The 12,984-nt window shown below is 49.4% G+C and overlaps 1 protein-coding gene across 1 annotated transcript; it reads left to right on the top strand.

Moving 5' to 3' along the window:
- Positions 1–828: 828 nt before the first annotated feature.
- Positions 829–2,767, top strand: FAM181B (family with sequence similarity 181 member B). Its single transcript, XM_051779280.1, has one exon. The coding sequence runs from the start codon at positions 939–941 to the stop codon at positions 1,968–1,970; it is 1,032 nt and encodes a 343-aa protein (XP_051635240.1). The 5' UTR covers positions 829–938; the 3' UTR covers positions 1,971–2,767.
- Positions 2,768–12,984: the final 10,217 nt, after the last annotated feature.

The following is a 12,984-nucleotide window of genomic DNA, read 5'->3' as shown; positions in this document are numbered from 1 at the left end:
GTATAAAATCACTGCAAATAAATCCAGAGCTGAATTGAGGGTTGTTCTGCATCAATGTAAGAGTTTTCTGAAGGAAAATAGAAAAAATACCTTTCCCCCCCCAAAAAAGACAAGATAGTTCCTTCAGGAGCCACTTCACTAATTTTTCTACCTTCCACGTGATAGTTTTATACCGCTGTCTCACTAAATCCATGCAAGACCATAAGCAACCTGGTCTAGTGGAAGGTGTCCCTACCCATTGTAGGAGTGTTGGACTAGATGATCTTTAAAGTCCCTTTCAAATCAAACAATTCCAGTATTCTGTGATTTTAACTGAATGCACCCTAGTAATTTAAAATCTCTACTGGATTACAGCACTGGATTTTCTCAGGACTTGCCTAGGAACATACAATATTCCGTGTAATGTGCCTACTAATGAGCTTGGAAAAAAACACCCTTTACAAAGTAATTTTGGTTTGTGCATCCTGGCGGCCGTGAGGGCAAGAGCATGTCCCCATGCCATAGCACCCAGAGCCGTGCAGGTGACCCAGCACCACCGGGCTGACCCCAGGTGAGGAACACGTTTTCTGCCAGCTGAGCAGCTGCAGGACTGGGGACAGGACTGATGGGGTCTGGGGGATGCTGTGCACCTGCTCCGGAGTGACTGTATGTGTCTGCTCAGGGGATGCCTGTGTACCTGTCCCAGAGGGTGTGTCTCCGTCCCGGGACTGACGGTCATCCCGCCCCGCCGCGGCCGGTGTTGCCGCTCGGGTCGATGGGTGGGTGGGTGCAGCCGGCCCGGCCCCCGGGTACCCAGCGAGGGAGGGCCGGGCCAGCCCAGCTCTGATCCCTCCTCCTCCTTCCCCGCCCGCCGCCTTTTCCCCGCTGCCGCCGCCGCCGCTCGCCCGGCGCAGCGCGGAGCCCGTCGGAGCTCGGGGCGGCGGCGTTCGCCGCCGGCCATGGCCGCACCTGCCGCGCTGCTCAGCCCCCACCACCTCCTGTCCTTCTGCTTCCCCGCCGCCGGCGGGCTCCTGGGCTATGCCGACCTGGAGAAGGGCTACGAGGGCGGCGGCGGCGACGCGGGGGACTTTAGAGAAGCCACCCGAGACCTGCTGAGCTTCATCGATTCGGCCTCCAGCAACATCAAGCTGGCGCTGGACCGGCCGGTGAAGTCGCGGCGGAAGGTGAACCACAGGAAGTATCTGCAAAAGCAGATCAAGCGCTGCACCGGCATCATCGCCGCCGCCGCCCCGCCGCCCGCCTCCTGCCCGCCCGCCGCCTGCTCCACCCGGCCCCCGCCGCGCCGGGAGCCCGCGCAGGCGGCGGGCAGCAGCCTGCAGAGCAAGAGCCTGGCCGCCCTCTTCGGCTCCTTGCAGCGGGGCCGGGGAGCGGCGGGCGGCGCCGAGGCCAAGGCGGGCGGCGGCGAGAAGGCGGCGGGCGGCCCGCGGAAGGTGCCGCTGCGGGACCGCAACCTGCCTCCCTCCTTCTTCACGGAGCCGGCGCTGCCCGCGCCCGCCGCCCGCGGGCCGCCCGCCAAGGAGCCGGAGAAGGGCGGCGGTGGCGCCGCGGAGGCGTCCGAGTTCTTCGAGCTGCTCTGCCCCGAGTACGGCGCGCTGCTGCCCGAGCACGCCGCGCCGCCCGATGCCTTCGGCGGCCGCCTGCCCGCCGAGCTGGGGCTGGAGCACGGGCTGTACGAGCTGCCGCTGCCCGCCGGCCCGCACCCGCTGCTGGGCGGGCTGCTGTACCCCGAGCCGCCCTGGAGCCCGGCTGCGCCCTGCAGCCCGCCCAGGAAGGCGCCGCCCGAGCCGCTGCGCCCGCTCTACGCCGGCGGCCCGGAGCCGGTGCCTGGCGGCGGCGGCAGCACCGAGGAGCCAGGCGGGCACCTGCCCGCGGGGTTCGCCCCCTTCTTCCCAGAGTGCCCGCTCGCCCCGCCGCAGCCGCCCTACGACTACGGCGCTGGGTACCACCGCGCGGGCTACCCCGGGCTGTAGGGCGGCGAGGCTCGGGGTCTGCCGGGACGGGGAGCGGAGCCCGGAGCCCGCCCGCGGGGCTGACGGACGCTGGGGCAGCGCGGAGGCCGTACGGGGCTCCGCACACCCGAAACCGCGGCCACGGCCCCCGCAGGATCCACCCTTGTGCACTGCCAGTCGCCTCCTCCTGCCTTTTGGGGGACGCTGCAAATAAAATGTGAAACTTTGGGTTCCTTCAGGTGTTTTTGTAGCGGCCGGTGCCCCCCTTTTTCGTCCTCCAGGCCAGGACTTGGCTGGCTCTAGGCAGACGCGTTGCTGTACTTGTAGGTGATGTGGGGACGGGGGCTGCGCTCCTCAAAGGCCGTGGTGACCGCTCGTCAGTGATTTCAGTCTAAGCCTAAAGCTCACGTCAACACTTGAGGTGCGTTTAACATTTTTCCCAGGCTCGTGTTCATCACAAGTGCTGGCAGGTGTTCAGCTGAGGTCACAAAAGCAAGAAAATGAAAGTGAAGCAAAATTTAAAATGCTGCTACCAAAACTCAGTGTCCTGAAATTTTAACAACGTCTTGCAGGATCTTGCAAACGGCAGTTTAAAGCGATACGTAAGTTAATTGATGGCTTAAGTTCGGGACAAAAATTTACTGTAACCACTGTGGCCATGTGATTCCTACAGACTGCTGGATTTCTTCCAGGAATGTGTCAAAGCTCAGAAAGCAATGCGGCTCGGTCTCATTATGTACAGGAGATTATTTGATAATCATTTAAGTTATGTAAAAGAGTCTATGATAGGTCCTATGAAAATAAAGCTACACAATAGATCCGAGATCTGTGCTTGTTACTGCCGTTGAAACGCTCCGTTCAGGGGGCTTTCATCGCGCCTCCATCCTCTGTAATGGTTTCTTGGCAGGAGTTAAGACGGGCAGTGGGTTTTGTCTTTCCTAAATCTTTTGAAATGCCGTATTTTATCCACAGCGACCCGTGCTTGTTTTGCCTTCATTTGTACCGGCTGTTTCTGTAACTTAGTAGAAAGAAAGGAGCAATAATACACTACAAATCCAAGGGATGAAAATTGTTACAGTTATGAAAACAGATCAAAATACTCAGAGGTTTCCTATTGAGATGCAAGTTTTCAAAGGCAATCCTGCAGTCTGGCTCCCTGCCAGCCCCAAGTGGATTGTTTGTTTTTGAAACGGGATCCACATACGGATCAGCTTGGGGTTTTACCTTCGGTGGTGACAAATCCTTGTGCCTTCTGCCTTTTAAAAGATAATGTGGAATGTAAAGCAGTTTTCTTCATTCTTCAACCCAGATTTAACTTTTCAGGCACTTGGGGTCAAGATGTGGAGAGGTGAAGCAAAATCTTTTGGAAATAAACTGAGGTAATTTTTTTCAGAAAATGGCTTAATTTTACTTCTAAACAGCAAGAGCTGTAACTGCTGCTGCCAGTTTCCTCCTCAAAAGCTGCCCAAAGGCTCCACAAGCTGTACGCAAAGGAGCCACGGTGGATGAAGGTCCACAACACTCCAGCGTCTTGATAGCTGAGTGCTGTTAAGGAAATGCACTTTTCAAGAACGGTTTTGCAGTAGTTTATTTCACTAAGCTTCATAAGAGCGTGTATGAGGATAATTGGGCAGCCTGTCCAGCCAAGGTAGCTACAAATTAGGTTAATCCTACCCTGCTGCTGGTTTTGATGATGGGGCAATGTCCTACTCTGCAAGCTCGGTCCTGCCTTCTTCATTTTGGCAAACCTCCCAGTTTGCATTCGGGAGCTGTGTGCTGCCAGCTCCCAGCAGAGCTTGCGCCTAACTGCATTTGAGACTACCTAGGCAAGACTAGCTAGGGGATTATTTGTTATTTCAGGTGGAGATTTTTTTTTCTTTGTTTGTTTTGTTTTGTTTTGTTTTGTTTGGGTTTTTGTTTGTTTAGCATCTGCTTCACACATGTGAATTTGCAACACATACTGGCAGCTGCTTGGGGTATTTCAGATTGACGGTGCTGTGCTAATAATCTTGCCCAGTTTTCTTATCTGAGCTGTGTGCCCAAGATCTGTGCTTTCAGCAGAACAGACAAAGGAGGGGGATGCTGATAATGCAGTAGCCACTGCTAAGGAAAGAAACCTTTCTTCACTTAGGATGTATTCATCTCACAAGCTAAATATGCAGATGTGTATTAACTGGGGAGCTAATCCTAATAGACCTTACAGCCTGTCCTGTCTGATCTCTGGTTTCAGGTGTCTTTCACTGACTCTCAGGTTTCAGCAGGATTTTGTTCAAATAATGTCAAAAAGAGGTCTTCAGGAATAGATTCTGGGATAGACATTGCAAACCTGAATGCCCTCAAGTCTCAACTTTTTATTCCAAGGGGCCATGAAGTGCCATATATCTGACCTGCCAATGTTTTTCACTCATTTGGTGTTCTGCTGCCTTATAGGTGCTGCTGTGGTGCTCAGAAGCCGAACATCATCAGCCTTCTTGGCTTAGACCTTGTCTAAAACCAGTGGAGAAGTGGCTCCATGGGTGTCAGCAGAGCTGGGCTGGTACAAGGCTGGCGTAGCAGCCCGTTCCCAGTGCTGCCAGGTTGGAAGGGTTCTTTGTGGGTTTGCAAGAAGTTGGGAGCAGGATTCAGGAGTCAGCCTGACTGAGCAGCAGTTGCAGATGTCTCTTCAGCTTAGCCTCTATCCTGCAACAGTTCCTCAGAGGGGGATGTTTAGTTTATAGGAGCTTGCAGTGAAATAAAAAAAAAAGAAATCCAGCATCAATGTTCTTCGAAGTATGGCTATATTTCTGCCAGAAGATGTACTTGTATTTGAGGAGTACCTGGCATGAGAAGTCCAATAAGGCTGGAAAGGAGCTGACAACACAGACCAAACAAAAGACTTCTGTGCAACTCATGAGGAGCACTGGAGCCCCTCTCCACGCTCTGGAGGCGGTGAGGGCACCCGACCAGCCCAGGGGTTGCCATCTAGTGAGGCTGCATCTTTGATCTCCTTTGTGCATGTGTGGGCTCTTTTTGTTGGTTGTTTCCCCCCCAGCTTGAATAGTGCAGGCACTGAAAACATCACCTAACAATCTCACTCAGAAACACCCTTGAGAAATTGTTTTCTCCTCTGAAACACTGAAGAGCATCATCTTAAGAATCTGCAAGAATGAAAACTTTTGTAATTGCGCAAGATATTTTGGGGTTTTTGATGCACTTTTACAAGGAGTCTGTCCCAATGAACTAAAGCTGATTCTTTTTAGCTTTTCTGTCTTAAAAGAAGCGTGTCCCTTTGAAAGGAAATGAGTGCTGTTTGGTTGGATCGAGGTCAGACTACCAAACTATTTCACTTTACAAAGCCTGCACTGAGTTCCCCAGATACACTAAGCTCCATTTTGTTTTGGGTGTGTTTTACACATATTACCTAATTTTACTGGAGATTTTGATGATAAAGCATACATGTATTAACTTCATGTGCAGTCAAAGTTGATAAAGGGGAATGACAAGAACCCTTCATTCTCTTTTTAAATTAGGGAATCTTACTTTTCCTTAGTGGTGATTTATTGGGTGATTTAAGGGTTCACCGTGAATAGTGACTACTGCATCTCAGGATTTTGTGACTTAAACATCTGTGTTTTTCCCAAAGCAACTTCCAGAAAATGTTTTTTAAAACAGGCTCATTAACTATTTCATGGCCTGAGCTTGGGATTGCTCTAATACAGCCTGACCATCGATGATTGGTCACGTGGGATGAGCTTACATAGTTGATAAAATCATGTTAGTAAAAAAGATACAGAAGTTTATTGTAAACTCTTTTTGTTTTCTGACTTTTTAAATAAACTGCATTTGGCAACAGTGCAAAAACTGAAGGTAATTCTGCAGTTATTGGCAACGGGAGAGAAAAAACGTGGTGGAGCAATTCCGTAGTGATGTGCAAGAAATTCAGCTGGGAATGTGAGAGTTCAAGACTATGAACCTCTCTGAAATGAGAGTTGGGAATGCTTTTAGGATAGCTTTGTGTCAGCTGAAGAGACTTGTGAACAGTTGCTTAAAATCCAATGGTTTTTGTAACACATTTACATAAAAGAGTAAATATACAGTTTATTACAGTGACCCCCTCTCCCAAAGTCTGTGTGGGTAAAGACTGGCAGAGGATTGCTGAAAGGTGATGCTATGAATATGGAAGGTGAGGGGAGAACTATTTTCTCTGCTTTATGATATTTTTCAATATCTTACCGTAACCTTGATTATCCCCTCTCTTGCTGGCAAAGAACTACTTCACCAGCCTGTAGGTTTTTAAGCTTTTTGGATCCCCTCCATATGAAAGGTAAATGTACTGTCAAAGCCTTATTTTTCAGGTTGTAGCCCACAGACTCACAGTTGTCCAGAGATCACAGACTCGACATCACTGCATTGCTGTCAATGGGAAGTATTTTTAATTGCTTGAATTGGCTGGTGTGGGATTTGAGGAATATGCAGCATTTCCCAAATGATCTTTCATCTCTCCTTCTCTGAAATGGGGGATAACATCTTATTTATACAATCTATGTCACTCTTCCAGAGGCAGCTAAAACTCCATGATTAACCCTGTGCTCCTTCTAGGTATTCCGCAACAATGTTGGGCATATAAGAAAATGTGGACTTGTCAGTAGTAAGGGAGGGATGAGAGGATTCAAGCTTTGTAGTAATGGGTTCTGCTGCTTCTGTTAGTGCATGTTTTGTGTGTTAGGATGTCTCCTGGTGGGCATTTTAGACTGCCTCAGCCTTAGCAGCTAATTGTAGTTCAGTCTGTAGGTTCTGCTGAACAAATTCTGGCACGTCTTGCTGTGCCAGATGAAGAGGTGACTGTCCCCATTTTCTACTCTGCCTCTGCTGTAGGTGCCTCCCCTTAGCTGTGTGCTGAAGGGAACTATATCTGTGCCTCCATTACTCCAACCTATGATCAGTGCCCAAATGCATCTTCGAGAAAGAGTTAGAGTGAACTGGGGGCTGCATGGCAGCCTAGGAATGGCCAGAGCTCAGCTCAGCTGTTTCAGCCACAGCTCAGAGAAGCAAATCTGCTGGTAGACTGGGAGTGAGTTAAACCTAAGTCACTGGGTACAGTAGTATCACTTTACTAATAGCTCTACAGCTATTAGTAGAATATAGGGAATACAGACTGCTTTCTGTTGGAGAAGCAGGGCATAATTGTTACAAATTTCATTTTTGTTCAGCTTTATAAAGGATACAGGCCCACTGCTTCAACCCTCTGTGTACCTCCACAGTGGTGAAAACTAAGTGAATGATTTTTTAACTTGATGTTGCCAAGATACTCTTCAAACAAAAGAATCCTGCCTGAGAAGCTGCTGGACCAGGGACAGTGGCACAGGAGAGGCAGTGGGCCAGATTTTGTCTCTTTTAATTTTCTTAATTGCAGAATGTGATACAGGCTCTTCTGTACCAAACAACGAAGGATGAATTTATAGGGACTGATCCCCATGACTCATTTCAATGACGTAGCAGACATGACCCTTTCTGTCATCCAAACTGCACAGTAAAGAGCTCAAGCCTGTGCCGAGTGTACTCAGATCTCTACTCTGGGTTCGGATGGAGATATCACTCCTTGAGAGCTATCCTGGACCCTCCCGTAGCACGACATCCATACTTCCTTCTCCTCCCATGTCTCTTTGATGTGTTCAGCTCCTAAGCTAGCTGGAGTGCTTCTTTGGGTATTGAGGCTGAGCGCTCTGAAAGGTGCTTGAGGTTCACAGTCAATCTGTGAGATCTCTGGACACTCCAGTGATTTTCCAGAACAAGCTGCAGGAGTTACAGATTAAAATAACACTTACTGCTCTGACTGCTGACTGCATGAACACAACCTGGGTGACTGTGAGCTGAGCTGGACTCTAGCAGATCTCATTTCAATAATACTAGCCAGTGTTCCCCTCCCATTCCAGCAGTCTCTTCCCTGTCACTGGTTTGGCAGCTAGATTCTTTAGTTCTGGAGTAAACAGCAGTGTTATTCTCAATAAACAGAAAGCAGAGATCAGAGGGGTAAAATTTGGTATGAAGTCTAAATAAAGAGGAAATTCCATCCTTCTACCACCGTTTTTCACCAGCAGGTAACTAATAAGGAATAATTTTTTGCATAGAAACGCTTCACTGTAGAACTGAACTCTAAAGAACAGCTATAATTGCTTCTGTGCACTCCAATAATTGAATATAAATCAATTACCACCATTTTAGGTATTTGAACAGCTTGCTCTATGAAGAAAAACCTTTCTTTCCTGATTAACAGCCAGACCTTTAGCTTCTTTGTTTATCCACATATCTGGGACAAATGATTCAAACTCAGTCATTAATTAGTGATTTTATCAAGATTTTCCTTTCAGGATGGAAAGGTCAGTGCACCCTTGAAGTGCCAGCAAAACAAATGTCTCCCACTTGCACACAAAGTCAAGGCTTGTGAGGAAGAAACCTCAGAATACGCCTTAGAGAGTAGAGGCTTAATTTGGTGTCACTGCTTGTAAGAACACGCCTGGTGTGCTAAGTACAAAGGTGATGGCCAGACAGCCTGAATTTTATCCAAAAGTCTGTGATGATCTTTTTATGGCTTAGATAATCCTTCATGCCTAGAGCCAGCTGACAGAACATCAAGCACAGGGGTTGAAGTAAAAGTCAGGTCAGAGGAGCATGGCCCTGACTTCAATATAATTTACTTTTATTGTAGTGTTCAGAGCCCCTCTGGTTGTCAGAGCTGCACGCTGGCTCCTGGATGAGCCCGTGCTACAGCCTGTGGCAACTCCAAGAAATGTGCTGTCTAGGCCAATAGATGAGCCCTGCCAGGGAAGGAAGAACATGTTTTACTACAGAACAAATGCTACCTACAAATGACTAATCCAGACCAGATGGGATTATAAGTAAGATACAATTTTGTTAAATAAGATGAGAGACTCGAGTGGTGAGGCAAAGAGAAGTGAACAGTTTTTCCTGGCAGAGGTAATTCAGATATCAGGCTTAGTGTCATGTTTGGATGCCGCAATGATCCTTTCTAAACTTGAAATAGGTATTAATATTGCCACATTATTACCTGTATTGATATATTTTTCTTGTATCTATACTATTTTTATCACTGGTTTCAAATCACCTCATTTTTCAAAAGAAGAAAAAAAAAAGAACAACTTAGGAATAGAGACATGTCCTGCTGCTGAGAGAAGAATTGGGAGCAGATGGAGAAACCCAAAATGAGCTGCTAGAACTATCCTTGCTTTAAATTAGAAGACAAAACACAGACAGCAGCTAAAAGTCCTACAGTATTCAACTTGAGTTTTTCCTACACTGATTTAGTCTCTTCTACTAGGAGATGTGCCTTGTAGGGCAGGCAGCCACCAACTCTGATTCCAGTAAGTATTCCCTCTGCAGGACATTATTCTTGTACAAGACTGGACAAGAAAAAAATATTCATTGCCCCCGCTTAAGTCCCGGTAAAATGTGAGCTACCACCGACGGGAGCCTCTCAGCTAGGGAAAAGCTGCGGATAGAAGTCCTCTACAGCCCTCAAGTGGTTCACTTTGCATCCTACATGTACGGTGGGAACACATCGCCGCGGGTTTTGGCAAGGAAGCTCCCAGAGGGGGCATAGCCTTCCCTCCCAGAAAAGTGTCCCACCCAACTTGTGTGCTGTCCCCAGCCTCCCCTTCCCTTCCAGCCCCACCAGCGCAGGCAGGATGCGGTGTCTCCCGGCAGGTTCTTCAGCTACAGGGCAAGCAAAAGCACAGAACGAGTTTCAGATGGAGTGCAAAGCACTTCCTCAGCCCCTGGAGAAGACAGAGGCAGCTGCTCTGGCAAGTCACTGACCAGGTCAATGTGTGCCCACTGTGAGAGAGTGACGTGACAGCAGGATACCTGAGGGAACAAGTGTGCACGCTGCCAGACTGTGGGCTTTGGCTCTCCATGTCTGGCTGCTTCTCGTAGGTAATGATAAGGAAGAGCCTCTGACTCCTGCTGTCCTCCAGCAGCCTGAGTGCCGTGGGCTAAAACTGCCCCAGAGCTGCTGGTCATGGATACCGGGTGGAAGGGGCTGTGCTGCCTGCCCCAGGGGCTGAGGGCGGGCAGAACCAGGAGGAGTGAGAGCTCAAGTGACAGGGTCGTTTTCTGCTGCCTTCTCTCCCTGTGTGAAGCATCCGTGTGAGAAGGCAACTGGAAAAGAGAAAGGAAGCCCTGCAGGAACACAGATACAAGAGCAGAGCTGTGGAACTCTTGAGGGAGGCTGAAGAGGAGCTGCTGTTCTGTTTGAAGCCTCTCCTGCAGAGGTCTTCTTCCCAGTACCAAAAGACCCTTCTCACCAGTACCAAGGAGTCAGTGCTGCCCTCTTGCAGCTGTCCAGCTGTAAGCAGAGAAGTGCATCCCGAGTGTTTCCTAGGAAGAAATCCCATGGCTTAGTGAACAACAGAGTTGCTACCAGGTGGAGGGTTTTGCAATGTATTTATTTGCAGGACTGGGAAAGGAAGATGGGTTATCAATCCCCCATCCCATTCCACAGGTTTTTGTATAGGACGAAGCCAATGTGTGGAGTACCACAATATAACAGTTGCCTGAATGGCCTCTCCTTTTTGCAAGTAAGCCCAGGTGGACCCGCCATCCTGCTCCAAGCAGCTTTTTGTCTTGGCTCAGCAGGCTCTCTTCTTCCTGAGCTGCTCACTGACCTGTCCCTGTAGCCTGGCATCACTCCCTGTTTGTTCTCTTGGCCAAGGCCAGGGAGGTCTTGGGGCTTTAGGAAAGGCAAGGCTTTTTTTTTCAAGGAAAACCCATCTTTGTGTCAGGCACAAGAAGAGCAGAACCAATGGCAGGACCACTTCCTACACAAGATCACTTCCTCTCTTGCCCTGTCACCCAACAAAAATCCCCCTTAGGAATCTACCTCAGCATTTTGGACCACCCAGCAGTGTCTCATGGAAGTGGGAAGAGAAGACGGATGCCCACCCTGGACGCCTGTCTGTGAACGGTCAGTACCGGCCGATCAGTCCCGAGGGAACGCCTGCCCCTGAGCGCCCCTGTCAGCGCACAGCTGACCGCACAGCTCAGGGCTGCCGCGCTGTCCCGCACCGTCCCCCTGCAGCCCGTGCCTTCGGCTGCACTGCGCCTCACCGTGCGGGGAGCACAGGCTGAGGAGAAGACTCCTCCAGCTGCGTGTCTGCAGACTGCTGCCAGCATGGGGCTCCTGTGGGATGCCAGAAGGGCAGCAAGGGACAGAGCCTGGATGGAGACCTCTGTCTGAGATGGACACAAGGGAAGTGGAAGAGTACCTCCTATGTGTCTGTGTCATTAGTGTTCATGTTTCATGAAGGAGCATCAATAGAGAGCAAGAGAGGAGAAGAGTCTCTAGGCTATTTCCAGGATCACAGGGAATAGTTTTAGAGGGAGAGGGTCCAGGCACGGGAGGCAGTTTCAGATTTCCCCCAAAACAGCCATGGCCTCTGCCACAGGAGCTAGGGGCTCAGTAACCTTGGACAACTGCATTCCTGTGACATAAATATAGCACTGCCTGTTCCTGCCTTCCTCAGAACATTGTACTGCACTGTGCTCAAGAGACCCTGCTTTTTCTGTCTTACAGTCTGGCAAAAAAAAACAGGCATTGAATTAAACTGTAAGGACATTGTCCTCCTGTTCTTCCACGGAATTGTGTTTTACTGCAAAATTTGTAAATTCTGCACCTTGGATTCATTGGCCACCTGCTGAAACCTCTCTTTGGTGTGTCCCACTCCACCAGCACTGCCATGGGTTCTTGGGAAGTGCTCTGAAAGGCCACTGCCACTGACTTCCCCTTGTGGGTTTGACTCATCTCCTGCTTGAGACAGCTGTGCCTTGCCCTTGCACAGAGCCAGGCAGTGCTACTGCCCAGGTGCAGGTGCTCACGGAGTAGCTCCTGCTGCTAATAAAGAGGGGCTGATGCTGAGGAGAGCAAGCTTTTGACAGAGGGCAGCTTCCTGCCTCAGCAGCCCAAGGCTCACTGCCTTGGTTGGCAATGCAACTCTCTCCTGGGAATGGTTTCACCTGGAGCTGTCTCCTGCAGAGGCCAGGGACAATGGGTTTGGCTGTTTCAGGCAGAAAGAACACCTTTCCCAGATGGCTTATTGGCTGCGTGTTTCCCAAGTAAAAATGTTTTCTTCTTCTGTCTTTGGCTGCTGACTTTGTCACTGCTGACCCTTTTTCTCAGCTTCTTGGGCCAGGTTGTGCCAGGGCATGCCCACTGGTCAGAAAGGAGTTGTAGGGAGACTTTTTCCAAGGACTAGATCCTGTTGTCTTCTTGTTTCCAGGACTGAGGTCTATGTAGCACCTGGGAGAGCTGTGGGAAAGGGCCTTTTCAGACATCTGTGGGGCAGATGGAAGGAAAAGAAGGGAGAAGCAAGGATGGAGAAAGAGTCTAACAGAACAAGTAATGTGCGTGTTGGCTCCTGGGAGTGCCTGTGTGTGCAGGTTTTGCTTCACCTATTAATCTGCTTTTTATTTCAGCCCAGTGGTTTTCTTACTTTTACACTTCTCACTCTCTCCTTGCCACTGCCAGGAAGTGAGCAAGCTGTTTTATGGTACTTAGCTGCCTACAGTCATTAACCAAACACAGACAGTAACAGTGATCTGGGCTGAGCTCATTATGTGGGGACAGGGCCACATGCTCTGGGGATCACTTCACATGTGTTTGAGTTTTCCTTTTTATTTTCATTCTTGCCTAATATTTGAGCTGTCAAGCCCACAAGCCAAACACGCAGAAGGGTCAAACCTTTAGCTGAGCAATGGGGAGATGCATGGGAAGGAGAAGAGGGGAGGAACTAAGGAGAAGCGGTGTAGGCATCTTTCTGAAACAAAAGAAAGAATTTGTCACCCTTCTACCTCCCTTCTCAAAAACAGAGCTCTTTCCAAAAGCCATGGAAAAGGCAAGGAAATGTCAGTTTCAAGATATCTTGCTCAGGAAATGTGAGTATTTGTCGGTGTCTCTCCCTGAACCTGAAACTTGACAGTCTTGTCTTTCCTTCCTTAGCCTAGGTGACAAGTCATATCTATGGGAGGAGCATGAAAAATGCTG

This window comes from Manacus candei, unplaced genomic scaffold (genome assembly GCF_025592945.1).
Source record: "Manacus candei isolate 608988 ecotype Guabito, Panama unplaced genomic scaffold, ASM2559294v1 h1tg000014l, whole genome shotgun sequence".
Classification (NCBI taxonomy): Eukaryota; Metazoa; Chordata; class Aves; order Passeriformes; family Pipridae; genus Manacus; species Manacus candei.
The sequence above is the reverse complement of the archived record's forward strand: the minus strand, read 5'-3'. Positions and strand labels throughout refer to the sequence as shown.

Excerpts from the sequence above, each read along its gene's own strand:
- FAM181B (XM_051779280.1), top strand. The coding sequence starts at position 939 with ATGGCCGCACCTGCCGCGCTGCTCAGCCCCCACCACCTCCTGTCCTTC.